The following is a 27,758-nucleotide window of genomic DNA, read 5'->3' as shown; positions in this document are numbered from 1 at the left end:
CGCGTCCCTGGACCAGCCGCTCTGGGCACGAGCAGCCGGGGATGGGACGGCGGGGGAGGGCGGAGGACGGCAGTGACCTCGCGGGCGCGGAGCCTGCGACCTCCGCCCTTCGGGGCCCGGGGTGGAGCTCGGGCTCCCCGCGGGCCCTCCCCTGCCGCCGCTCTCGGTCAGGAAGGCGGGCCTGGAACGGCCTTGTGGGCGCGGCCCTCCGGCGGAAGCCTGGCCGCGGAATCGCCTTCAACGAAGATGGCGCGGGGGCGGGACACGTGACTTCAGGCTCCACCCCGGCCCCGCCTCCCGCGCTCACGGCACCGGGCGCGGGGCTGTTGGCAGCTAGGGGCCCGCGGGAACCATGCTCCGGGGGCTGGCGGGCGCCTGGGCCGTGCTCGGCCCGCTGCTCTGGGGCTGCGGGCTGGCGCTGCTGCAGGGCGGGATGCTCTACCCCCGGGAGAGCCGGTCGCGGGAGCGCAAGGAACTGGACGGCCTCTGGAGGTTCCGCGCCGACTTCTCCCAGGACCGGCGCCAGGGCTTCGAGCAGCAGTGGTACCGGACGCCGCTGCGGGAGGTGCGGGCTCTGGGGACGGGGACCAGGGCAGGGAAGCTCCTGGAAGCCGGGTCGGGGGTGTGGGGAGACTTCCCCTGAGCCCTCGGAACTGCCGGCCAGGAGGAGGTTAAAGATGGACGGGCCTGTGGGGCTTGGGGTCGACCCACCCGGAGAGTGACCGGGAAGGAGGAAACGGGCGGGCCCGATGTCGGTGGGGGAGGCGGAGCCGGAGCAATGTCCCGGCACCGACCTGGGGGCGGGTGGCCGCGCAGTGGCAGGAGGGGAGGCTTTGGACGTCTTGGGGCCAGCTCTGCCCTGGCAGGAAGGACCTTGGGTTCCAAGGTTCAGGTAGAGGACGGGGCTTGGCATCCAGCCGAGGACCCCCCTTAGGTCTCCCCTCTGACTTGGATCGGGTGGGAACTGAGAACTGGGGCAGGGGCAGGCCTGTGTGCCCATCCGACACTCACCTCCCTTAGATCCTCTTTTTTCAGTCTTGGCCGCCCAGCCCTCATCGGCGGCGGAGGAAGAAAGGGGCGGGCGGAGGCTGGTGCCAGGCACTTGCCCCACTCAGAGTTTCCTCAGGGAAGCGGCCCATGCGCCCCGGCCAGCCTCCCTCCCTGGGGCAGTCAGTTGATCATCTTCCTCTTAGTCAGGGACTGGTTTGTCTCTGCAGATCCTTCTTGCCCTAGGCTGGTTGTGGCCATAGGCTCACCCCATTCCATGGAGACCCTGGTGCCTGCTGCCCGCTACCCTGAGAAAGAACTTATGGCCTCACCAGACTTTGGACACAAAGCATCCTAGCAGTTGGTCTCTCATCAGCAAGTTATCCATCCATTCATCCAATATTTGTTGAGTCCTTACTATGTGGCAGGGCTTGTGCCGGAAGCTGGGCAGACAGCTGTGAGGGACAGGAAATCCCTGCTTCCTTGGAAGTCACATGTGTCTTCAGGAAGCTCTTCCCCAGGCTGCTTCCAGACTCCCTGAGCTCTCTGCCCCACTCCTGCCTTGCCTTCTCCCTGAGGTGTTCAAGGGTGCGGAGGTTCAGGGGATTCCCTGCGGGGCTCCGATTCACCTGGTTCTGCCGGGACGTCCAGAGGTCGTATCTCAGGGGCCCTGGCCCTCAGAGGCCTTCCCTGGCCCCTAAGATAGTCCCCCGCCATGCTCCATGCTCTCTTCGTAGAGCTGCTCACCTGGCAGCAGAGGCCTTGTTCACTCTTTCATTCCCAGTGCCTGAAACAGCACGTACGTGTTCACTGTGCGCCACTGAGTGAGTGAGTGAGTGAGTGCGTGCGTGACTGGGTCTACTTCATGGAGTCGCGAAAATTAAATGAGTCCGTAAAAGACATTGGTCAGTTGCTGGTGGGGTGGCCTGGAATCCGGGAGGGTCTGGGAGAAGTCATCTCGTCCAGCTTCTTCCTGTAAGTGGGGTTGCCGGGGGGGCCCCTTAGCTTCCCAGGTGATCTGGACCTGATTCCAGTCCTTGTCTCCTCAGTCGGGCCCCAGCCTGGACATGCCGGTTCCCTCCAGCTTCAACGACGTAGGCCAGGATGGGCGGCTGCGGAGCTTCGTTGGCTGGGTGTGGTATGAACGGGAGGCCACCCTGCCCCAGCGATGGACCGAGGACCTGGGCACAAGAGTGGTGCTGAGGATCGGCAGCGCCCACTACTACGCCATCGTGGTCAGTGCAGCAAGCGGCAGGCGGAACGAGTAGGGTGCCTGGATCCCAGCCGTCACCTGACAGCCTAACTCCTGCGGTGCCCGCGGGGTGGGGGGCACACTCACGCCCCGCAATGGGGTTCGTGCCCTGGGCGGGGGGAGGGTGGCCTCATCTGTTCCCCCGGAGATCCCTTCCTCCACTTCTGAGGCGGGTGGCAGCTGGCAGCCCATCCCGCCCGTTCCCCCCATACTGCACTTCTACGTGAGGGAGCGCCTGAGATGGCAGGGCCCCCTCCTCATGTATCCCTGTGTCTGCAGTGGGTGAATGGGGTCCATGTGGCAGAGCACGAGGGGGGCCATCTCCCCTTCGAGGCTGACATCAGCAAGCTGGTCCAGAGTGGGCCCCTGTCCTCCTGCCGCATTACCATCGCCATCAACAACACGCTCTCCCCCCACACCCTGCCGCCAGGGACCATCCTCTACAAGACGGACACCTCCAAGTGAGCAGCACCTCGCCCCCCTCCCCGCTCTGCCCAGTGGTCTTCCCGTCAGGGGCAGGGTGGCCTTAACAGAGGTGAGGCCCTGGCTCTGGGAGGCCAGGGAGACGTGTGAGCTGAGGTCGAAGGACCCAGGGCAAGGCCACTGCCCTCCTATCCTAGGTACCCCAAGGGTTACTTTGTCCAGAACACAAACTTTGACTTCTTCAATTACGCGGGACTGCATCGGACTGTGCTCCTCTACACCACGCCTACCACCTACATCGATGACATCACCGTCACCACCGACGTGGACCAAGACACTGGTGAGGCTCCTGGCAGGGTCTGCCGTCAGCCAGGCCCCCAGCGGCTTTGTTCCCTGTTTGGAAAGATCCCCTAGGAGAAAGACTGTCCCATCCACCTCAGCAGCTGGAATCCAGCCTGTCTGAGCTGGCAGAGGCTGCGGAAGTCACCCATCTGCTCTGACTTCACTTTGGGAGCAAGTGGGGCTTGCCTCAAATCATAGCTCATGGTGAATAATAGCCCAGGATGCAGGAGAACCCCGTGTCTGTTCCCCACTGTGCCGCCCTCACTTCATCTCCCCTCACTGCAGATTGAGCTCAAGAAATAAACGGCTGTCAGCTAGGGGCTCCTCAGAAAGGTGGCCTCAGGGCACTCTCATCTGTGTGACCCCAGGTCACATCCCTCCCTCCTCTCTCTTGTCTGATCTGTCTTGTCTCCTGCAGGGCTGGTGAATTACCAGATCATCGTCCAGGGCAGTGAGCACTTCCAGCTTGAAGTGTGTCTCCTGGATGAGGAAGGCAGGGTCGTGGCCAAGGGGACAGGGGGCCGGGGCCAGCTGCGGGTGCCCAGTGCCCACCTCTGGTGGCCGTACCTGATGCACGAGCACCCTGCCTACCTGTACTCGTTGGAGGTAATGGTGGTGAGGATTGGGCTGTGGGAGGCCTTTTCCCCCCATCCAGCAGCCCTGGCTTCAGCAGGCATGGTCCTCTGATCTTCCTAGTCAGTTGGATTGAAGAGTCCCCAGCCTGCTTTTTTCCAACCCTTGTTGGGGAGGCCCAGTTTGAAGAGCAGGCCCCAGGGGCAGGGTGGGCAAAAGTTCCTTCTTTTTTTAAAAAATTTTTTATTTTTTAACATCTTTATTAGAGTATAATTGCTTTACAGTGGTGTGTCAGTTTCTGCTTTATAACAAAGTGAATCAGTTATACATATACATATGTTCCCATATCTCTTCCCTCTAGCATCTCCCTCCCTCCCACCCACCATATCCCACCCCTCTAGGTGGTCACAAAGCACTGAGCTGATCTCCCTGTGCTATGCGGCTGCTTCCCACTAGCTATCTATTTTACGTTTGGTAGTGTATATATGTCCATGCCACTCTCTCACTTTGTCCCGGCTTACCCTTCCCCCTCCCCGTATCCTGAAGTCCATTCTCTAGTAGGTCTGCATAAAAGCTCCTTCTTGTTCATGGCGGATGCCTGTACTTCCTGCATCTCTCTACTTGCCGTCCCAGAGGTGGGCTGCCGTGGTTTGCAAGGGGCCATCCTGCCGACGTGCGGGCTGCGTGGGGTTCAGGCTGTCCAGGATGCCTCATGCCCAGTGCTTGGCTTTTGCAGGTGAAGCTGACCGCACAGACGGCTGCTGGGTTTGTGTCTGACTTCTACACCCTCCCCGTGGGGATCCGCACTGTGGCTGTCACAGAGAGCCAGTTCCGCATCAACGGGAAGCCTTTCTATTTCCACGGGGTCAACAAGCATGAGGATGCAGACGTGAGTTGGGGCTCCTGAGTCCCTGGGGGGAGCCATTTCTTGCCATCCCTTCCTCCGTGTCCCTTGAAGTGGTTGAGGGCGGCTCAGAGCAGTGAAGCAAACCGCTCAAAACCACTGCTCAAAACCACGATGGGGCCTGTGCTTGGCCTGGATAGCGGGCTAACGGGGTGACTCTTGAGGGGCCCAGCTCTAGAAGGAAGCGCATCTTCAGCGGGGACAGGGGGCAGGGGCTCACGCTGCTGTGCTGTCCCCTAGATCCGAGGGAAGGGCTTTGACTGGCCGCTGCTGGTGAAGGACTTCAACCTGCTGCACTGGCTGGGTGCCAATGCCTTCCGCACCAGCCACTACCCCTACGCAGAGGAGGTGATGCAGCTCTGTGACCGCTATGGGATCGTGGTCATCGACGAGAGTCCCGGCGTGGGCATCGTGCTGGCGTGAGTGCCCGCCGCCCGCACGGCCCAGCCCGCCCAGCTTGGCGCCCTGTGACCCGCTCCCTTTCCTCCCCCTGCCCCGCAGCCAGAGCTTCAGCAACGTGTCTCTGCAGCACCACCTGGAGGTGATGGAGGAGATGGTCCGCAGGGACAAGAACCACCCGGCTGTTGTGATGTGGTCTGTGGCCAACGAGCCCGCTTCCTTCCTGAAGCCGGCTGGTTACTACTTTAAGTGAGTGCCCCTGCCTTCCCCGGGTCAGGGGTGAGACCTCAGCCCGCTGGCCCAGCTCAGCCTCGGCTGGCAGCTGCGGGCGAGCTGCAGTGGGCCCTGGGGTGGGTGTGGGCTGTGAGAGGGTCAGCACCTGCTCCCAGCCCAGGTGCATCCATACCTGGTCAGTTCAGGGGACCAAGTACCCACCCACCCAGATCGTGATTTTAACCCAGTGTCTTCCTTGACACACCTGAAGTGAAACCCAGAGTTAACCTAACCTATTTATACACATAACTTCAAATTAAGAAAGAAAAAGAAATAGTGACGTGGCCTAACCATAATATAAAGGAGAGTCATTTGTAAAATAATCCGTGAATGCATGGGCCTAGACTCCCCAGAAGATCCAGTGAAGGGGTCAGGAGCTTGCACCTAGATGTGGCATCTCCCTGACAGCACAGCTACAAAAGCTGATGACGGGGGCTGGAAAGCATAGCTGGTGACTCTGATACCGTGAGCAGCGTTTTCTTCAGTGCTGCCCTTTTCTAAAACACTGAGCCACCCCAGGTAAAGTTGCAACCAAAACCAAGTATAGTCTTCCCTCGATTTTTATGGTATCTCCGTTCCTGGGAAATTTAGTGCGTGTTTGTTAAAACTGCACAAAACCACTTTGTGATGCTTCGGGTTCATCTGTAAAGGGGAATTAAGCTTTATAAAGCCGGCTTACCTAGGCATGTAATTATAAACAGGTTTTCAATGACGTGCACGTTCTAACCATTCTAAGTTACATTGTTGGATGGGACCAGGCCATCTAAAGTTCATGGTCCGTTCACTGAATGCGAATAGCTTGTAATTTGTTACATTCGCCTGTGTGGCTTCACTCCTTGGAGCTTCACAGCTATTTAAGTCTCTAGTGAGTGCCCAGCGCACAGCCTGCCTCCCAGCCCCCGACTTAGGTGTTAATATCCATCCTAATCCACACCCCGTCCTATTTTCAAGAGCTTCGCCAGAGATGCAGAGCCCAGCTTTTGGCAGTGCCCAGCCCAAGGACCTCTGCTCTGTGCCTCCCACCCCTGGAGGATGGCCCCTCCTCTGGGAGGGATGGGGGACTAGGATCTGGGGAGGGAGGAAGGAGGAAAGAATGATGTCAGGGAACGTGATGCCTAGAAGAACATGTTTGCTTACCTGAAATACACTGGAAGGCAGGGAGGAGAGCGGTGTCTTGGGGCTTTTTTTGGCTGGGAAGATGGGAAGGAGAGGATGCGGGATGAGAGCCCTCCCTGGACTGACTGACGGTGCCCTGTCTTCTGCCCTCCGTGGACAGGACGCTGATTGCCCACACTAAAGCCTTGGACCCCTCCCGGCCCGTGACCTTTGTGACCAACTCCAACTATGAAGCAGACCTGGCGGTGAGCCTGGGGGTCTCCATGCCACGTCTCCTCTCTGCCTGTCCTCTCATCCTGCCCGGATGCTGGCTGACATGAGCCGCTGGGAGGGACCACGAGCAGCCAGTCCAACCATTTCCATAGATGGTCTTTAGGTTAAAGAGGACTGCCCGTCGATTTGCCAGGCAGTGTGGCTTCTTGAATCTAAGGAGGCTGGGCACAGGGAGGTCGAATTCATTCTCAGTTCAGACTCAGAAGTTTTTATGCACCTCAATTTAATTTTATGCCCCTCAGTTTAATATGCTCAGAAAAGGGTAGAGGTTTAAGGGAGCCTAAAGTCATCTTTGTCCCGTGTTTCTCAAACCTGGCTGATCGTCAGAACCACTAAGGGAAGCTTTTTGAAAGTGTAGATATCTGGATTCTGAGATTCTGATTTAGTAGAGTCCAGGGTGGGAATCTGGGTTTTAAAAAAACTCCTCAGTGATTCCCGTCATCAACCCAGCTTTGGGAACCGGACTAGACTAAACTAGATCCAGACCCTGGGATTGAGAATCAAAGGAACAGGCCACACAGCCGGCCAGACCCCACGGCCACCCTCACGGTCCCTGGGCGCAGCAGCCCCTCGGAAACCATGTTGAGTTGCACAGAAGCTGTAAAACATGGGAGCAAGAAGATGCTCTTCCACTAGAGAACTGAGGCCAGTACTTAAAAGTGCTCCAGAGAGAGGAATCATCTAAAGGAGAAAGAATGGATGAGAAAACACTATGCACAAGTATAAATTGTGAGCACTGTCATTTTGACACGGATGGGACAGTTTGTAGCCCTGGTGTTCCTGTGCCATCCCTCGACAATGCCCCCTTGAAGGAGTGCGAAGACTGTGGTCAAATACCAGTGTGACACAGGCAGACCTGGACTTTCTCAGAGCCCAAGTGGTGTCCCTTCCCATTCTAGTGGGCAGGGGAGCCTGTGCCGGTCCCCCCAGAAGGTTGCCAGGCTCACCTGGTGGGGGGTGTGTGAGCCACAGTCATGGTCACGTGCCCACCCAGAGGCACCGCTTTCCACCTGCATCTTTCCGCCACCAGTTCGGAAAGGTGCCGAGGTCACTTGGGAAAGACGGACCACGACAGTCACAGTGCAGACTTTGGAGGTGAGTGTGGGTTCAGGTGAGCTCTGCTGCCCACTGTGCACCACACTGTTCAGACTGGAGGCAGTCCCGCCCCATCATCCGGGCTACCCTCCTAGGAGGGAATTTTCCAGCCACTTTATGGCCCACAGTCCTAGCTCAGGAAGGTGAATCAAGAGCCTTTGTGAGGAGAAAAACTGCCTTTGTCCCTTAGTTGGGAACACTTTTCCAGGGCCGGGGGACAGCCAGTGACAGGAGCACAACCTAAAGAGGAACACAGTCGGGTTGGGATGGGCCCTGGGCTCCCACTGGGGCCAGCGCGCTGGGCACCCTCCCTTGAGCCCAGCTGCAGCCAGGTCAGGGGCACCAGCCCAGAGTTAGAGACTTGTTCCATTCAAGTCTCTTCTAACTCCATGTCCTATACGTGTGAGCATCCAACTCATTTCTTTTTTTAAATTAATTAATTAATTAATTATATTTTGGGCTGCGTTGGGTCTTCGTTGCTGCACGTGGGCTTTCTCTAGTTGCGGCAAGCGGGGGCTACTCTTCACTGCAGTGTGTGGGCTTCCCATCGCGGTGGCTTCTCGTGGCGGAGCACGGGCTCTAGGTGCGCGGGCTTCAGTAGTTGTGGCACGTGGGCTCAGTAGTTGTGGCTCGTGGGCTCTAGAGCGCAGGCGCGGTAGTTGTGGCACACGGGCTTAGTTGTTCCACAATATGTGGGATCTTCCTGGACCAGGGCTCGAACCAGTGTCCCCTGCATTGGCAGGCGGATTCTTAACCACTGTGCCACCAGGGAAGTCCCCTAACTCATTTCTGCATCCCCTTCTTAACTGCTGTGCCAGAAGCGCCGCCCCCCTGCCCAAGTGTTAAGTCCGAAGGCTATCCTACACTCTCCTGGTTCTTGAACACGTTTTAACACTCTTCCAGGTGCCGTATGTGGACGTCATCTGTGTGAACAGTTACTACTCCTGGTATCATGACTACGGGCACATGGAGGTGATTCAGCTGCAGCTGGCAACCCAGTTTGAGAGCTGGTATAAGACCTACCAGAAGCCAATTATTCAGAGCGAGTACGGAGCAGAAACCATCACAGGGTTTCACGAGGTAAGTAGTGTAGAACATTCGAGTTATTTTTTCACTCTCCTGGACCGTGATGTCATTCACTGCCCCAGGCTAGAAAGGTGCCTCCTTCCCGGTCCCTCACTTGTCCTGATGACCTCCTATAGCTCACCAGGCTCACCTTAACCTACCCCTCCACACGGCTGCCCTGGACTCAGCCTCTGCCTCACTTGAGTGGTCCTCAGACAGCCTCCCACTAGCTGCCCAAATGGTCTTTGGAACAAATCCAAACCTTGGGAGTTCCGTCACTGGCTTCTGGCCCACAGGACGAAGCCCAAATCTGTGGTCAGGGCTGTCAACATCCTTTGCCCTGTGCCATCTCCCAGGTCTTCATCCTCCTCTGCCTTCAGTCCTGGACCCTGGCCTGTTTTCACTGTGCTCACTGGCTTCTGCTCTGGCTTGGCCTGTTCCTTCTGCCTAGAATGCCCTTCTTAGCACCATAATCATCAACTAATGGATTCTGTTTTTTTTTTTTAAGGGATTATTTATTTATTTATTTGTGTATTTATGTATGTATTTATTTATTTATTTTTGGCTGCGTTGGGTCTTCGTTGTGCCGCAGGCTTTCTCTAGTTGCGGTGAGCGGGGGCTACTCTTTGTTGCGGTGCACGGGCTTCTCATTGTGGTGGCTTCTCTTGTTGTGGAGCACAGGCTCTAGGCACGTAGGCTCAGTAGTTGTGGCGCACGGGCTTAGTTACTCTGCAGCATGTGGGATCTTCCTGGACCAGGGCTCGAACCCGTGTCTCCTGCATTGGCAGGTGGATTCCTAACCACTGTACCACCAGGGAAGCCCAACTAATGGATTCTTACTCAGCATTCGAGCCTAAGCTTAGGTGGCCCCTCTTTGGTGAGGTTTACCCCACCTGCCTGGGCAGAGGAAACTCTTCCCCCTGCTCCATCTCTGTCTCAGCATTTCTCAGTGTGCGCTGTCATGATCTCTTTGGCTCTCTCCTTGACCAGACCGAGGGCTCCAGGAGGGAGACTAAATCCTATTTATTGTTGCTTCCCAAGCACTCAGCAGGGTCCGGCACACAGCTGGTGCTAAATGATACTTGTTAAGGGAATGAGTGAGATCTTGGAGCAAGATTTTGGTTTTTTTGGGAGTTTTTTTTAGCTGCGTCGCACTGCATGCAGGATCTTAGTTCCTAGACCAGGGATTGAACCCACACCCCCTGCATTGGAAGCATGGAGTCATAACCACTGGACCACCAGGGAAGTCGTTGGAGCAAGGTTTAATCACTAGCTTTTTCTCATTGTTTTGTCCATTTCCTCACCAAAGATAGGCTGTTTTGTCTTGTGGGGATTGTTTTCATGTGGATTCTTGAACCCCAGCCAGCTGACACTCACCTGTCACAACGGCTGGGGTTCCTTGTTGACACATTTCTTCATTTGCTGATCCTTCGTAGGTTGAACAGTAACCCAAATGGACTCTCTTATTCTGTTCACACCCTTAAATTCATCTTGCCTACACAGAGTGCCACTTGGACAGACTGCTAACGTAGGGGGAAGTATCTTATGAAGATAAAGTATGTACATTTGTCCTCCCTCTTTAAAAAGGTGACCAACTCTGAATTTTTAACAAATTCTGAAAAGGACTTCCCTGGTGGTCCAGTGGTTAAGACTTCCCCTTCCAATGAAGGGGGTGTGGGTTCGATCCCTGGTCTGGGAGCTAAGATCCCACATGCCTCCTGGCCAAAAAACCAAAACATAAAACAGAAGCAATATTGTAACAAATTCAATAAAGGTTTTTAAAAGAAAAGGAAATTCTGAAAGAGTCTGGGTCAGCACTCTCTGATAGCGCCTTTGTGGTGATGGAAATGTTCCAGATCTGCACCGTCCAGAAGGGGAGCCACTGCCACGTGTGACTTCTGAGGACTTGGAACGTGACTAGCGTGACTGATGTAGTTTAATGTAGTTTTAAATTTAAATAACCTCATGTGGCTAGCATTAGACAAGGCAGGGTCATTTCCATTAAAACACAGTAAGGAACTCGACATCTTGCCCTGCCCTCAAATTCCACTTTGGAACTGCAACAAAACAGGGCTCAGTGGTACAGTTGTATCTTCGGTGTATAGTAGCTTTCACTGTTGTTGTTGTTCTGTATCTTTTTTTTTTTTTTTTGGCTGCGCCACGAGGCATACAGGATCTTAGTTCCCCGACCAGGGATCAAGCCTGTGCCCCCTGCAGTGGTGCAGTGGAAGCACAGCATCTTAACCACTGCACTGCCAGGCAAGTCCCTATAATAGCATTTTTTTCCCTATAATAGCATTTTTATTTATTTATTTATTTATGTATTTTGGCTGCACTCGGGATCCTCACTGCGGCACACGGGATCTTTAGTTGTGGCATGCGGGATCTAGTTCCCTGACCCTATCTTTCTAGTTTGCCACTTTGTCTCCAATACCTGCCATATAAGCAGATACTAAATAATTATTTGTTGAATGAATGAATGGGCTAAACAGCAGCTACTTACCCAGACGAGATACAGATGAATCTGAGGCGAGTTAAATCTGAGTCACACTAGTTCTCAAATTATACACTGGCAGCTACTTCAAACTTGAGTTTTAAATTTATTATCCAGAGACATACTTTTACTCCTAGTGTAGTTCAGCTTTAAGACTGCACTGGGGAATAGAGATGTTAAAGATAAAGCAAATATTAAATTCTGTTTATGGGAATTCCCTGGCGGTCCAGTGGTTAGGACTTGGCACTTTCACTGCCGTGGGCCCCAGTTCAATCCCTGGTCAGGGAACTAAGAACCTGCGTGCCATGCAGTGTGGCCAAAAAAACCCCCAAAACAGTTACTAATTAAGGTTTTGTTTTTTTTTTCACCCTGGGCTATGTCATACCCTGGCTGTGTCCCTACACCAGCATCAGCAAGTCCTGCAGTCACTATAGCCCACCATGAGGACAGATATTTTGGTCATCACGTGGATCTTTATTTTTATCTAACATTTACAGTCCTGCTTGTTCTGAGTCCTAAATTCTCTTTGCCTTGACTTCCAGGATCCACCTCTGATGTTCAGTGAAGAGTACCAGAAAGGCCTGCTTGAGCAGTATCACGTGGTTCTGGATCAAAAACGAAAAGAATATGTGGTTGGAGAGCTCATCTGGAATTTTGCTGATTTTATGACTGACCAGTGTAAGTGGCAGTTCGGTGCATGGAATGTACCGCTTCTCCTTTTTTCAGGTTGGCATTTCAGTTCAGGACATTTGGTTGTAAGAACCCTGGAAACAAGAGGGGGGAAAGCTGATGTAATCAATGCAGGCTACATAGAGGATTCCCTAGGAAAAGTAAGTTGTGTTTAGCAAGCAGCCATCACTTGCTGGCTGCCTAAATCATTTTATGGTAAACAAGCAAATGGGAGAGGCTACCGTCTCAAGGCAGAGATGGCTAGCTTACCTCTGTGTTTCACCACAGTACGAGGAAAAAGTGGACCTCGTACTGGATTTATTTGTGGGATATACTCATTATTCCAGAATAAGGTACAAAGCCCGAGAAACTTCAGATATTTCAGTCTGTTTTATATTATTCACTTACAAAAGGCAAGTTCGCCAAATACAGGTAAGTGTCAAAGGGTTTTGAATGTGGGAGTGTTTAAAAGCCTTCAAAGTGAATACGATCTGTACTTTCTCAAGTGGGGATAATGAGGGCTACTTCACAAAAGTTCCAAATGAGTTTCCCATTTCTTTCTACCCCTCTAGGTAACTAACTAGCTTCTTGATATACCATAAACTTAGGATAGCAATCTGGGGAGGAAGGGAAGGATTTGGTAGTAGTGGGAATTACATTACATTACTTACGGGGAAAGACAGGTTTTTAGAAGGTTAAAGTTTTGTTTTGTTTTGATATATTTTTATTTATTTATTTGGTTGCACCGGGTCTCAGTTGTGGCAGGCAGGCTCCTTTGTTGCAGCTCGCCGGTTCCTTAGTTGTGGCACGCGAACTCTTAGTTGCAGCATGCATGTGGGATCTAGTTCCCTGGACCGGCATCAAACCCGGGCCCCCTGCATTGGGAGCACGGAGTCTTAACCACTGTGCCACCAGGGAAGTCCCTAGAAGATTAAGGTTTAATTAAAAATCCGAATGGGAGAGGTGAAGAAGAGAAAGCATGAGCCTCCACTCTGCTTGGCAAATGAGATTCACAGCTCCTGGAAATAAGCTTGGATGGAAGTCTAGTTCTGTGACTAAGTGCACTGCTTTGCGTAGTAAGGAATTAGCTGTGTGACCTTGTACAAGGTACCTACCTTTTCACAAGCCTGTAAAGTGGGGCTAACGCCTACCACCTTGCAGGTTGATGCAGGGATTCCATTTGACGAAGCGCTTGGCACAGTGCCTGGCGTTTGCTTTTCGTGGAAGAAATTATTGTTTTCTTGAACTTTTCAGTGGGAAAGACCTGCTTTCCATTTAACAGAAGCGGTGGTTTCTCTAGGAGATGGAGGGGTTCTCTGGAGTGTAGCTGCTCCCTTCCCAGCTCCAGCTCTGGCGGACCTGCCACCAGGGGTGGGGACCCAGCTGGAAGTCTGCCCAGCAGGACTTTAAAATCTACGAGTAGCTCCCACTTAGGCGCCTGTGACTGGTCAAGACTCTGGCTCCCACTAGCACAGTTGGCTCCTCAGAGAGGCGCAAGCCTTTCCAAGGGGAACTTCGTCTCAGCCCCGCTCCAGTTACCAGGCAGGTGGGTACCCATAATGTCTTAAACCTTATTTTGCAAGTAAAAGATAAATAATTTTGGATTATTTCCCTAAAAGAAGAAAAATTAACACACCAGGGAGCTCAGTGTTTTGGGGGAGCAGTGGTGTTTTAAATCTTTAACCCGTTAAGGGGCCACTTCATCAGATACCGCTTCAGACCAAGCATCTCTAAACCATGAGGACCTCACTGTTTAGTGCCCAGCTTGGCTCCAGGCTGGTTCTGATTTGGCCCATCAGAAGTCATCTGAAATACCTTTTGCCTTGTTTTTAGCACCACAGAGGGCGATAGGGAATAGAAAAGGGATCTTCACTCGTCAGAGACAACCGAAAAGTGCAGCATTCCTGTTGCGAGAGAGATACTGGAAACTTGCCAATGAAACCAAGTACCACGGGTCAGCTGTGAAGTCACAGTGTGTGGGAAACAGCCCGTTTACTTTTTAAGCAAGAACTACCTCTCTGCCGACACGGGCTCTGTCAGCCCCTCCTTCCCAAGCAGGGGGCGACTTCCACAGGACACAGAGCAAGCGCTTCCTGGACTGTGCATGGCAGACCGGGAAGTTTCTGGTCTGGATTTTGTGGTCATTTGCTAGAAGGGAACGTTAGAGGTGAAAATAAAGGCTTCTGGAGTATGAGAATAAAGAGTTGGCTTAAAAGTGACCATCCATAAATTCAGTGATCTGTACCGCTGAAGCATCTGAAATTGTTCTTCTGTGTCAGGCTGTTTTCATGGCCTTAACCGAGTACGGAGTCTTGAGAAACCTCTGCTTCAGCACTCGCCACAATCAGAGTCGCTGGATACAGACTGTGTGCTGCCACAGGAACAGCCCTACCGCTTTAGGGCCACCTGTGCTCAGGTGCCACCTGTGCTTTAGGCCAGCCTTGACTTGAGTGGGTGACAGTAAAAGACAAGTGCTAGTAACTCCACAGATAAGCCGAAGTCCCAGCAAATTCACAGAACGTAGTATCATGCTGGAATAATGCACAAGGTCGAGGTACCAGTGTCCAGAGTTAAGCTGACATGTAAGCATAAGAAAGGTAAGAGTTGAGGAATGTCAGAATTGGAAGGGAGCTGAGAGGTTACCAGTTCTTCTGGGACGTTCTTCCAACCTCAGCCATAGTTTTTTCTGGACTGAGGGACAGATGGGCGTAGAAGCCCACTGGGCCATCACAGCTGATTCCAGTGAATGTGATAAGGCCTCTTTAAACGGGCTGGGCCTGCAGACAAGTAGGACAGGCTTTTGTACCTCTGGGTGACGCCACCCGCACTGCTCCTGAGGATGGTCTTTCCTTATGGAATCTTTCCTCCTCCTCCTCTTCCACAGGCTCCATTAAGGCAAATAAGGCACACTTTGTAAGAGTTCAGTGTTCACCTATCTTGGTTTAAAGCTGAAAGCTTTGGAAAAATACTGTCCAATCAAATAGAAGACCATGAAACAATACAATTCGTAATACAGAGCTTGATCTACTTCACTTGCGGGGGATTTCACATCTCAACACATGCCCTTTTTTACCCTTCCTTTCCAAGCTCCATGAAAGAAACAGTACAGATAATTTAACCTCATTTTAGTGGCCATCTTTAGACCATTTTTAAGAAATGAGAGTGTAGTCAGTTCAAATAATAAGTTAGGAATTCTAGTGGTTACATATTTCTTTCATTACCACTAAACTTAAGTCCCTTGAAGTAATCAAGTTTTGTGTTCCAGTTTAATGTCAAGGAATAATATATAAAACTCTTTACTTGACAGACATTTAAAAAAAAATTAAACATCACAAACACACTTAAATGTTTTACAAATTAGAGGTAAGGTCCATTTCTTAAGTCCTAAGGTTCTAACACAGGGCACATTTGTTCTATTCAATAAAATATGGCTAACTGCATTTCAAATGGAATCATCTTTCTTACAGATGTTAACTTTTTAGAAGTTTATAACAGTGGAGTGTTCGAGGTGAGCTAAAGTAAAGCAGTGGAAAAACAGCTGATTAATACATTCTATGTGCTTACAGAACTGTAAGCAGTAACATCTTTTTCATTAATTCTCGACAACCACATACATCATAAATCAACAGGAATTCCAAGAACTAGACTCTCTGAGAATTCTGCTTGTGTCTCCTCTAAGTTACATATAATTTAAGAGAAGAAGAATCAACTCAGTACACCTGTAGAAATGAAGCTACAGAAACAATTTCAAGAATAATTTATAAGACTGAATTCATTTCTGTTGCTTTTTTGAAATGCAATACTGCAGTATAAGAATGAGGGCAGCACAACTTCCACAGGTAACTTCTACATTTATTTTATACCAAAAAGTTATGTGCAACAAATAAACATTCTTACATATTTACATTTGTTTTTACCAGTTAGCAAAACTGTGTCCTAAATCTCTGATAAAGAATATTTCTATCTATATTAAAGGGGAAATCTGCCCAGTGAACTCCATTTTAAATGAATGTTTACTCTGGAGCTTAAAGCACTAGTAATAAATATTTTTGATGGAACGTACTATACAGATCATACACCTAATACTTAGGCCATGCTTAATAGTTTTATAACAAAACATTTCACCTTTTCTGGGCTAATTTGTCGAAAAAAATGTTTAACCAAGTAGCCTGGACTCCTACCTCCGCCCCCTTTGATTTATTGAAGGGTAGCTCTCACAAATTAGGAATCATAAGTGCTGCCTAAAATATCTGAATAGAAATGTTTCACCAGTGCTTGCCTGTTGGGGAGAAATACACGAGGACAAAGACTGAATATTAGGTATTCCTTCCCAAATAGGTTACCAAAAATGATAGTGGGCTTCTTGTTGGCATTTGTTCAATACTGATTTTTCAGGACAAGATCTGTCAGCATTCATTGGTGTCAAGCTTTGCTGAAGACAACTTTGCACTTTTGCTGATAGTCTTAAAAATAAATGAAATACAAGAAAACTAAAGCCAACTAACAGTTTTAATTTCACTGTAGTCTTGGTCCTGTATCCTACCTAGTAGGTCCAAGGATCTCTTGTACCAAATGATAGATCTTTGTCTCTTTGTAAGAAAATAGTCAATGCTTTCAACATCCTTAGAAGTAATGGATTTAAGGAGAGGCTCTATACATCAAGTAAAAGTAATTCCTGGCACACAGCTAGTTAAACCTGAGTTACTTCACCAGACGTTTACCCTCACTGATAGCAACTAGCTGCAGTGAAAAATACCAAACCCTCCAAACCACCTAGATTCCCTAGAATTTATCATCTAACCACAACTTCTCTTATTTCTTCAAATGATAGGACTGTCAAGTAGATAAGAGGCTTCATTGTTACAAATCATTTTGAAAACCAAGAAGCAGAAATTCAATTTCTTCCCTAATCTGTTCTTCCACATTGGTGGCTAATAATGTTGCAGTGTTTAAATATTCTGTCTAAAATAGTCAAAATAGCCCTCAGATTTTATAACATGGGGTTTTCCCCCTCTTCTGGGATGTAATTGAGGATGTAGAGGGAAGCCTAAATTCTTCCCGGGCAAAAATACCAAATCACACGCATGGGGGAGGGTGGGGCGCGGGGGACAGGGGCAGGTCCTTTGCTTACAGCGATACGGGTGTCACCACGCTGGTATTTCAGGCAGCACCCAGTGAAAAGAAGGATATTAATTCTGGGGTCATAGGAATGTGGCAACAATTTTTCTACAACTGAAACAGTGGTTTCCCCAAGGCTTAGAAAAGCAAAGGAAAAACTCGAAGGGTCTGGCTGAACACTGACATTCTCTCATGTAAGAGTTGAAGATGTTCGCAAGAACGCAACATCAAGACAAGCTTTAACTCTACTCTGCTGATTGATACAAAATATGGTGAAAAACAATTTTAAATTGGGACACGAGGAACTTGTTTAGCACGACCAGAGTTATATATACCACGAAGTCTTCACCGTGAAGCCAGTTCCACTCTAGCGGAGAAAAGAGAAGCAGTAAACTGCTGGGTAGGCGGGAAGCACTGCTACAAGACGACCTTGTTGCACGGTTCTCCAGCGTTAGGACTTGTTTCTCCATAAATATCAGACATCTAATCAATGCTTTCTAGAGTTCTTTAACTATAGAAACAAGAACAATACATAGATAATAAAACAGGCATTGAAATATTCACATTCTTGGGAGAACATAAGCCTTGATGAAATCTGAATTAAGCTATCTTTTACAAAACTGGTTTAAACTGGTTGAAAGTACATTACAACTCAGATTTTATACCTGCCTTGGGCCAGAAGAATACATTGCATCAATTATGACAGTTAGTTGGAAACTGCTGAACAGTTGCTGACTCTGCACGTTACAGTTTACAGAGCAGAGCCTGTCCCCTCCCTTCAAAAGAAGGCAAATAAAGCACTCAAAAGTTACCGGTCTCTTTTTAACATAATGATGAATGGAATTGGAAGCAAAAACATGGCTACTACTTCTCAATCTAAGGAATAAAATGATCATACAGAACCTTTCTATAGAATGCAAGTTTTCTACTTCATGCTAAGAAAGGAAGGAAGGACACTTCTGCCCAAGTTCAACACACAAAATATTTGGTTTGAGATTTAAGACAGAAGGCACTTTGAACAATCTGATATAAGATGTTAACCATAGAAACATACTGTCACTATTTCATTTGGGTTTATTCAGATCACTTTCAAAAACTCTGCATTTGGGTAGTTATTAGAAAGAGTACTGTATTTCACCTTGAGATATTTCTACCTTTAGTACTCCTCCCAGTTAAGCAAACTGAGCAGCATGTCAGCCCTAAAGTTTACAAATCCAGTATCTGACTCTAAAACAATTAAACTAGACGTCTGGTTAATTAGTGTAGAAAGAAACGGGGAAAACACTACAGAGTTACCCAAGAGCAATCCTACTCTGGAGCAACTGGGCTTATACTGATGATTTCAAAGTCAATACTGTTTGGTTGACTGGCACCAATGTTAAGGAAAATAATCTGCATGAAAATTCAACTGTTGTAAGAGATTTTACCTAAAAATGCCATATTAATATTTCCAGCTTTTCTCCAAAGAAATCTACCCATTTTCCCATCTTTGGTATCCTGAAGGCCTTGGACTTGAAAGTCTGGTCACATGACTCATTCTGTAATGTTATAATTGATCCAGTTTTATGACTAGGTACAAGCTTGACTTGAATGTCCAAATTTAGTTTCCTCCTTTCAGAGGAAGGAGATGAAAGGGAACCAATCACCCTATTATTTTTGCTGTCAATACTAGACCCACAGCTCTCAGTGCTTTTCACAAGATGCTCTGTATGGACTTAACTATTTTCACTATTTCTTCAGTCAACGTTGAGCTGACATTTCTTCATTGCTACACTTCAACTAAACTGTACAGTAAGTTCTGCAGGGATGGATCCAATATTTCTACCTTTATTTACAAATATCACATGAATGGATTCTAGTTGAATCTACATGTTTAAATCCATCAGCTAAAAACATTACATATTGTAAACATGGCAATATTTAATACAGTATCTATTCTAAAATATTTTCATGTCATGATCACATTTGTTATAGCTGAAATTTAATTTATACACATTAGAGAATTACTAGCAATGGTTGCTCACTTTACAATTGAGGGAAGGAGGCTAGGGCTACATTTATTATTTCAGAAACATCTCCAAAGTAAAGTTAAAGCTTGTCTTTGATTGGCTCGGCGTATCCTCTTTGTTTTTTTGTATCCATATTTAAAATGAAGATTGACACAGAAAATAGCTAGAGCCCCTTCTAATTTACAGGATTTTAAAAAATCAGTTTAAGATTCTTAGGGAAAGTGTCTGTTGTGAAGAATTAAAAAACAAAAACAAAAAAAAAACCAACCAAACTGCTGCAAAATAAACTTAATGGAAAAAGGGACTTCAGACTGTCAGTTAAGAGTTCGTCAGGTGGTTAGTCCTGCTTGGGCTGCAGTTGCCGTTTCCAGGCCTCATTCAAGTAAACTAGTCGTTTGTAGTTGATGATAAGAAGAATGAAGTTCAGCACGTATGTGATGACGCAGATTATGCAAAACTCCTTCAGCACAAAGTACAGGATGTAGGCCAGGTACAAAGACCCCACTACAGACATGATGGAGGACGTCATGAGGATTAAAGCTGCAACTGCACTTGCTGTCAGGCCTGCAAGAGAAAGAGACATGTGGCTCAATCAGACCTTGACACTGGAGAGAGAGTTTCTGAGTTAAAAGGTAACATTTTGTGATTTGCTGCAGTGTTGGAATACTGATCTTACAACAAAACATTCTGAAATTGGAGGACAAAAACTACAGGTCTATTTTGTTAAGATTATGCAGGTTGACTCTGCACATAGGATACCAGTTTTATAGCTGCAATATTTTTGACTTGTCAATATTCTAGATGAAATATTAACTTATTTCATAAACCAGCCTCAGTTAAGGCACACAAAGAAAATATGCAGTCTCTCAATCACATTACGCAATGAGCAGATTTGTAAAACTGACAGCCCTACCTCCTCTAATGAATAAAGTAACATGAGGACCACAACCTTCTCATCCAAGCAGGACACATTTGGTGAGACCCTCCCCCTGGCCTTTTCGCTATAGGTGGACTCCCCACCTGTGGAAAGTAAAATTTGCTTTCCCATGTTCAGACAAAAAAAAAAAAAAACCCATAATGGGAGATGATTACACCAACATGCTGCTGAAGAAAAAAAAAAATCATGATAAACATTTCAGAAAGGGCTCACCCTGGGGCATAACGGAAACCGCATTTGGCCAGTTGGCCACATGTGGGTCAAACCAGATCAAGAAAAAAGGCAGTTATGTGTGCTAAGCTTGGTTCTCAAGACAAAGGCTTGCCTGAATTTTTGATGCTATCTGACATCTTCACATGTACTGTTTTGTAATTTCCTGTAGCCAACAGTATTGAGAACATGTGCATTTATTTTCAAGGACAGAGGAGACAGCAGAGCATATTAAACTACCTATACCCTCCTACCCAGCAAGTAATGGATAAGGATCACAGAAACAGGAAAAAATAAGAAAAGGTGATAGTGGTTTGAAAAGGTTAATTAAGAAGCTGAAATCCCCGCTGCAAGTAGAATGAGAAGTTGCCTGTGGGCTGCAGCTTGGCCATGGGGGCCAACTTGCTCCAACACCAGTCAGTACTAGAGAATATGATGCTTTAACAAGGCTGTTTAAGACTAAGATGCTGTTGCATTACTTATGCCACCTGCTTTTGTAAATAAAGATTTATCGTAACCCAGCCACGCTTATTCATGTATGTAATGTCCATGGCTTCTTTTGCACTAGAGTGACAGAGTTGAGAAGTTGCAACAGTCAGAAAAGCCTAGATTATTTCCTATCTGGCCCTTTACTAAAAAACATAGTTTGCTGACCTCATCTATGCTAACATCTAAAACCTCAGAAGTTAATGCTGTCAGGGACTTCCCTGGCGGTCCAGTGGTTAAGACTCCGCACTTCCACTGCAGGGGGTGCGGGTTCGACCGCCGGTTGGGGAACTAACTAGAGTCCCACATGCCGTGTCGTATGGCCAAAAACTGGAAAAAAAAAAAAAAATTAGTGCTGTCACCTTAATTTTACCTAAGAAAGTTAATTTCAAAATGATATGGGCGAGTTATTTACTCTCTCTCTGCAACTCTTTTCCTTAACTGTAAAACTGTGATGATAATCATGACTGCCTCCGAAGACTGTTGTGCAGATTAAAAGAGCTAATAGGATGGGAATTCCCTGGTGGTCCAGTGGTTAGGACTCGTCGCTTTCACTGCGGTGACCTGGGTTCGATCCCTGGTCGGGGAACTAAGATCCCGCAAGCCGAGAGGCGTGGCCAAAAACAAAAAACAAAACAAAACCAAAAAAGGCTGTATCTCGAACAACTTAGAAGGGAGTGAAGATGATGTGCTCTGGAAAACTATGTTTGAGGAGTTCAAATGTGCCACAGTGGTAAAGACACTGACACTAAAAATGCATGTGAATGCATAAAATGTGAATAGAAAAGATACATATGGGGACTTCCCTGGTGGCGCAGTGGTTAAGAATCCACCTGCCACTGCAGGGGACACGGGTTCGAGCCCTGGTCCGGGAAGATCCCACATGCCGCGGAGCAACTAAGCCTGTACGCCACAACTACTGAGCCTGCGCTCTAGAACCCGCAAGCCACAACTACTGAAGCCCGCGTGCCTAGAGCCCGTGCTCCCCAACAAGAGAAGCCACCGCAATGAGAAGCCTACGCACCACAACGAAGAGTGGCCCCCGCTCGCCACAACTAGAGAAAGCCCGTGCGCAGCAATGAAGACCCAACGCAGCCAAAAATAAATACATAAAAATAAATTTAAAAATAAATTTATAAAGATGCATATGATACACATGATTTAAAATGTGTATATAATGAAATTAACAAATTAAATATTGTAAACAGAAATTTGTTTAACCCCTATCTCCAAGAATTAACATAGTCAAAGCTTTTCTTAGGTTATTTTAATATGGGCTTATACTTTATATTCTTTAGAAATCCAAACAAAACAATTAAATGAAATAAAAAGTGAAAGTCTCAACCCTGGCCCCCAACCACCACACCATTTTCTGTGCATTTACATGCATATATATAAACATATACTTATCCTACATCTATTATACCACAATTTGCTTTTTTCACTAAACTAGTCTGTATCTTCCAGGGTTTGTACACCTACTTTTCCCTTCAGTGGCTACATAGTATTTTCTAGTATGCTTGTAACCTAATTTATTCAACCATTACGTTTTGCTAAGCTACTTCCAATTTTTTGCTATTTTAAACTGTACTGCTGTGAATATCCTTGTGCATATTTTCATATTTCTGCAGGATATACAGATATGGAATTGGGCAAACATGAGGGAGTATTGAGAAGAATTGATACACAATTTGCCTTGTAATAAATCTACTGCAGCTAGACAGAAGACCTGGCAGATAACAGGATAAAATAGTAGCAAGGACAAAAAAGGATGGATTTAACTCTAAAAGTATGAAAACTTTTGTACAATCAGAACTCACGAAACTAACATTAAAAAGGATAAAGAATGGGTAAAATGTCTGTAACAAATATGAAGTGTACTATTATCAGGATCCCAATAACTAAATTGGCAATAAAAGTAAATTAAAATACAGTAAAATTAAAATAATGGCTACTAATATATAACTACTGAATTAGAAATTTTACAGAAAAAACTTTAAAAAATGAGGATGGATGAAGCTTTGGGGAAACCTGACAACTGAGGGAAGAGCAGTTTGGTTATACCTATTAAAATCCATACCAAAAAAAAAATCTATGTTTGTTGATTCATTCATCCTACAGTTACATATTTATTTTGCAGAAATAATTCAAAGAGGGAAGGGGGTATGAGAAGGGGACTTTAAACAAAGTTGATCACTGCAGTGTTATTTAGGATATTAAACAATCTGAAGCCTTGATGTTCACAATAACAAAACACTTAAGAGGATAGACAATATAAAAGAGTTCACATACAATTAAGTGAAAAAAGTAGACTACAATGGCAATAGTGGCTATGTAAAGGTGATGGAATTATGACTGAATATCATATACCATTAATGTTTTCTCGATGCATAATATTTTAAAATAGTTACAGAGTATACAAAATAATAAGGGAAAAGGTTTCCAGGGCAAACTGTTTGGAGTAATAATTTCCCTGAATGGGACTTGTTTTTCTAGGCATCATGGGATGCTGCTATCCCTGATTAAACACCAACAGATACCAAGTTCAGCATGAGCTTCGTCAAAATCTTAGTGAACCAAGTTTTCACAACACCAAAATGTATTACAAACCAGTGGTTCTATCACTAACATATGCTTTTATTTAATATAAAGACACACATCAGGGCAAAGACACAAAGTACTAAATGAAATATAACAAACTTATTTTTGTATTGCTGTATAAATACTTACCAAGTAATAACTGTAGTATATAAAATATAAGTCCAAAGACACTGTTTGGCTGGTTTAATACACCATCCTTTCCAAAAATGGAACCCAAAAGACCAAATCCTCGACCCCATCTGTAAAATAAAGAAAACCAGTAACCCTATACTTGAGTTTTCCTATTTTAAAAAATGTAGAATTATCTGAGTATATCATGCCCACATACCCATCTGAATCTCTAAATTGCCCATTTCTATATAGTCTCTTTTCCTGACAGCATTAGTATTTGCAGAGGAAGGGCTCTTTCGATTTAAGCCAGGGTCTCTTAGCAGCAGCACCACTGACACGCTGGGCTAAACGCTTCTTTGTGGTGGGGGGCTATTCAGTGCATTACAAGATGTTCAGCGGTATCCGTGGCCTCCACCCCGCTGCCAGTTGTGCCTCCCAGAATGTCGTCAGCCATTGCCAAATGTCCCCTGGGGGCAAAATCACCACCAGTTAAAAGTCACTGATGTAAGCTCTCCTATTTCTTCATTCAAAGTACATAGACCATAATGTTGCTTCCTGACCGGGACATGCATGAGGAAACATATCCTGGGAACATACCTTTAAATGTACGATAGAATATCAGAAACTAATGTCTTTCCTAGAATCTTATCTCAAGAGTAAAAAGTTGATACGTTATTTGCCCCATCAGTTTTTATTTGCAGTTTAACTGAAAATTTTGCATTTGACTTTACATTTTCAGAATCTTATTTTCTTATTAAAATTTAAATTCTGATTTAATAAAATTTGATACTAATATCAAACTAACATTTACTTTGGATAAAAACCTTTGAGAATAACTTTAACTCTGAATGAAAGTGCTTTTTAAAATACCAAAAAGAAAATGTTTTCAGTCTGTAGCAAATTACTCAATAAAATCTAAACTTGGGTTCTGAAGACAAACTACCTGAAAATAAGGATAAATAAGTGATTCTTTACTAGTCACACGACTTTAGTGTCTAAGAAAGAGAGTGAAACCTCTTCGTAATGATGATGTTGGGAGATAACCCCAATTTTACAAGCAAGTGAGAACCATGAAGATTGTTATTATACAATTATATGCGTCAAGGAACACAAAATAATCTCGATCATATTTGTATATTCTTTTACACATCAAATACTCATTGAGCGTGTTCCAGGTGCAGACAGTGGGTCAGGTGCTGACTTGTCCAGAGTGAACAAGTCAAAGTGGTGCCCTTGTGGGGCTCATATTCCATTTAGGGAAAAGTAATAGACAAGTAAATGACTAACTTATCTTCAGAAATGGATGCACTATTAACAGGAAAGTTGAGAAGGTGGGTTATTCTAGATAAGAGCTTTTGAAAATTTTAAGCTGCATGCAATCACCTTGGAGTTTTGTTAAAATGCAGATTTTACTGCAGCTGGTCTGTGGTGGGGTGGAAGACTGCATTTCCAAACAAAACAAAATAAAATGCTCCCACGTGATGCTTATGCTTCTGGTCTGAGGACCACACTCAGCACCACTGCTCTAGACGGAGAAGGGGTGGAAGGAGCTACTCTAGCTAGATGGTCAGGGAAGGCCTTTTTCAGGAATTAAATCCTGAATGAAATCCTGAAGCAGCCAATCTCATGAGGAGTGGCAAGTACAAAGGCCTGGAAAGAGCTATGAGTGTGTAAAAGAAGACCATCAAGGCTGACACTGATGAGGGAGAGTGGCAAGAGAATGAGGCACCGTTCCATCATTTATATAATTTATAGCCTTGTTTGTAGGCCATGATGAAGAGTTTGAATTCTATTCTAACTGCAATGGGAAGGCATTCAGTGGCTTTTAAACAGGAGAGTAATATAAGCTTATTTATGATCACTCTTGACTATTGTGTAAAGACCAAACTGCAGGAGGGCAGGGACAAACCATGCAATCACACTTTGAAGCCCTGCTCATCTGAAGTAGGAATTCAAATGTAAATCACCAACTTTGGCACTGGAAATAACTGGGCATAGTGCCAGAATTATCGTACATAAACATAATTTTTATATTCTAAGCATTGGTCTATGCCTAATTATTCACATATGATCATGTGGATATTTTCCTTGAAAGCAAAGCAGTAATCCATAGAATGAATGCATCATTTTATCAAAGTAATACATGCATAAGGTTTAAAAATCAAGTAACACTAAAAGCCTTATAAAACAAAATAGAGCTATTTCCTACTCCAGGCCTCTCCACACTCAGCTCTGATCCCCATAGGCAACCACTTTGATGCCTTTTAACTGTTTTCCCCTTCTATTTACTTCCACGTTTCTAAATAATATGCTTACACTGCTATTTCGTGATTTATCAGTTCTAAATGCTATCTTTTGACCTTCTAATATGGTAGACCAAAACGTTGCTTTAAAAAAAATAAAAGCATTTTGACATGGAAAGCTTCAAATGTATATACATAAAGTGAAAAGAACAGTGTAATAACCTCAGGTCCCTATCACCCAGTTTCGAAAATTGTGCCTTTCTTGTTTTATCTCCACCTCTACCCCCAACCACCTGATGATTATTTTTAGATTTTTTTAAGGTAAAATGTACATACATTTAATGCACAAATCTTAACTGTATAATTTTGACAAATACATACACCTGAGTAACCCTGGTATACAAATTGTAATCCTGGTATACTAGTCCTGGTACAGCAATTCTGGAGTGTGAAGTAATTCCAGGAGTGTGAAGTGAGAATGTAAGTACCTTTCATAAAAAAAAAACAAACAAAAAAACACCTCAACATTCTATAGAGTGCTTCCATCTCCCAAATTAAATTGTTAGTCGCTTTCCAGCAATCCACACTCCTCTCCACCCATGAGCAAGACGCATGTGGCTGCCTAGGCTTGTAGGAATCCAGTCTCGGAACCAAAATTAGATCTCTGGTCTCCTGGATCACAGTGCTGTGCTCTTTCTCTCATGTTGCATTAAGTTATAAAATGCAGTTACCATTCCAGCATTTTCAACCGAACAGAATAATAGCTTAATTCCTTGATAAATACAATTAATAAAGTTGAATAACGCTTAATAAACTTTGATAAGGCTGATGGAATAACTGTTAGCAAGTGAAATCACTAGCAAAGTAGACTGGCATTACGTAAGATTATTTTCCTAGGAAAGGTGAATAAGAGCAGATTTTCATTAATGACACTATACTTCACAATTGCTAAGGATGGTGTGAGTAATTAAAAACCCTTAGTGAATCTTTTTTTCAAGTTGGAACATTTGAAAATACTGTAGTTTACTCCCACTTCTAAAAGCTATACAAAAGTGTATGAAATAAATTTTATGTGCTAACTTTATGCTTGGCTTTATCTTAGTTTCTAACCTTTTTCTTCTTGTCCCATCTATATTCAAAACTCTATTATACTACTTATCTGCAGAGTTGCCCCAAGTACTTTACAGAACAAGACGGCATATTAACCAACGGTGCAAAAAGAAATGTGTTCTTAAAGTACTACTTATACAGATGTTCATTTTGCTTCAGTATAGTATTGAATAACATCAATGAAGTGATTATGCAAATAAGAACTCCTCTTTAATCTCTGACTCTAAAAAAAGGTTCATCTTTGACCCAAATAGTAACTTCCTTGGATATTCTGTATTTGAGTGCATAAACAACCCATACCTCTTTCCCTAAGGTATTATGAGAAATTGTTGAAAGGTTTCTAAACACTCCTAATTTTGCCAGAAACAACAAATCTTAAAACTAATTGCTCTCCAACTTGGGTATCCTAGGTCCCTGAGGATAAATCTAAGACATTATTTGCCTCCTTCATTATCATTCTCTCATAAGTGTATAGGGGAGTTTTCCAAAGGCTACATGCATCACATGTGATAATGCAATAGACTGAATATAGGAGCTGATGTGAGAATCCAACAGTCTTATCTTATGGCAGGCTTTAAAGAGATTTGCAATAAGAGAAACTACGCAAGTCTTTCCACTATTTTGTGTGTGTGTGTTTGGAAAAAGTTATTATTCATGAAAATATTTTGTTAACATGTAATGGGTTTATTACGTTTCAATGAATGAATACATATTTAAATAATTTCTCAGTTTGTAACTTCTAATACAGTAAATACCAAAGATATAGGGGCTTCCCTGGTGGCACAGTGGTTAAGAATCTGCCTGCCAACGCGGGGGACATGGGTTCGATCCCTGGACTGGGAAGATCCCACATGCCGCGGCGCAACTAAGCCCGTGCGCCACAACTGCTGAGCCTGCGCTCTAGAGCCCGTGAACCACAACTACTGAGCCCATGCACAACTACTGAAGCCCATGCTCTGCAACAAAGAGAAGTCACCACAATGAGAAGCCCGCACACCGCAACGAAGAGTAGCCCCCGCTCGCCACAACTAGAGAAAGCCCGCACACAGCAACGAAGACCCAACGCAG

At 45.9% G+C, this 27,758-nt stretch overlaps 2 protein-coding genes across 3 annotated transcripts in view; one reads left to right on the top strand and one right to left on the bottom strand.

Moving 5' to 3' along the window:
* The first annotated feature begins 298 nt into the window (after positions 1–298).
* GUSB (glucuronidase beta) lies at positions 299–14,084 on the top strand. Of its 2 annotated transcripts, XM_068565430.1 has the most exons (12): positions 299–565; positions 2,037–2,222; positions 2,519–2,700; positions 2,860–3,002; positions 3,423–3,610; positions 4,314–4,466; positions 4,722–4,900; positions 4,983–5,129; positions 6,430–6,514; positions 8,541–8,717; positions 11,739–11,874; positions 13,699–14,084. In XM_068565430.1, the coding sequence occupies exons 1-12, from the start codon at positions 353–355 to the stop codon at positions 13,866–13,868; spliced, it is 1,959 nt and encodes a 652-aa protein (XP_068421531.1). In that variant the 5' UTR covers positions 299–352; the 3' UTR covers positions 13,869–14,084. The 2 variants fall into 2 exon arrangements, with proteins under 2 accessions (XP_068421531.1, XP_068421532.1); XM_068565431.1 differs by lacking the exons at positions 299–565; positions 2,519–2,700; positions 2,860–3,002 and having other exon boundaries at positions 2,045–2,222.
* A 1,612-nt stretch (positions 14,085–15,696) lies between these two features.
* Positions 15,697–27,758, bottom strand: part of VKORC1L1 (vitamin K epoxide reductase complex subunit 1 like 1) — a 59,653-nt gene continuing 47,591 nt past the window's right edge. Inside the window, exons 2-3 of the mRNA XM_068565437.1 lie at positions 23,356–23,465; positions 15,697–19,556 (exon numbers count right to left, since the gene is read on the bottom strand). Coding sequence (XP_068421538.1) covers positions 19,330–19,556; positions 23,356–23,465 — 337 coding nt within the window. The 3' untranslated portion in view covers positions 15,697–19,329. The remainder of the gene's footprint in view (positions 19,557–23,355; positions 23,466–27,758) is intronic.

Source organism: Eschrichtius robustus, chromosome 16 (assembly GCF_028021215.1).
Source record: "Eschrichtius robustus isolate mEscRob2 chromosome 16, mEscRob2.pri, whole genome shotgun sequence".
Classification (NCBI taxonomy): Eukaryota; Metazoa; Chordata; class Mammalia; order Artiodactyla; family Eschrichtiidae; genus Eschrichtius; species Eschrichtius robustus.
The sequence above is the reverse complement of the archived record's forward strand: the minus strand, read 5'-3'. Positions and strand labels throughout refer to the sequence as shown.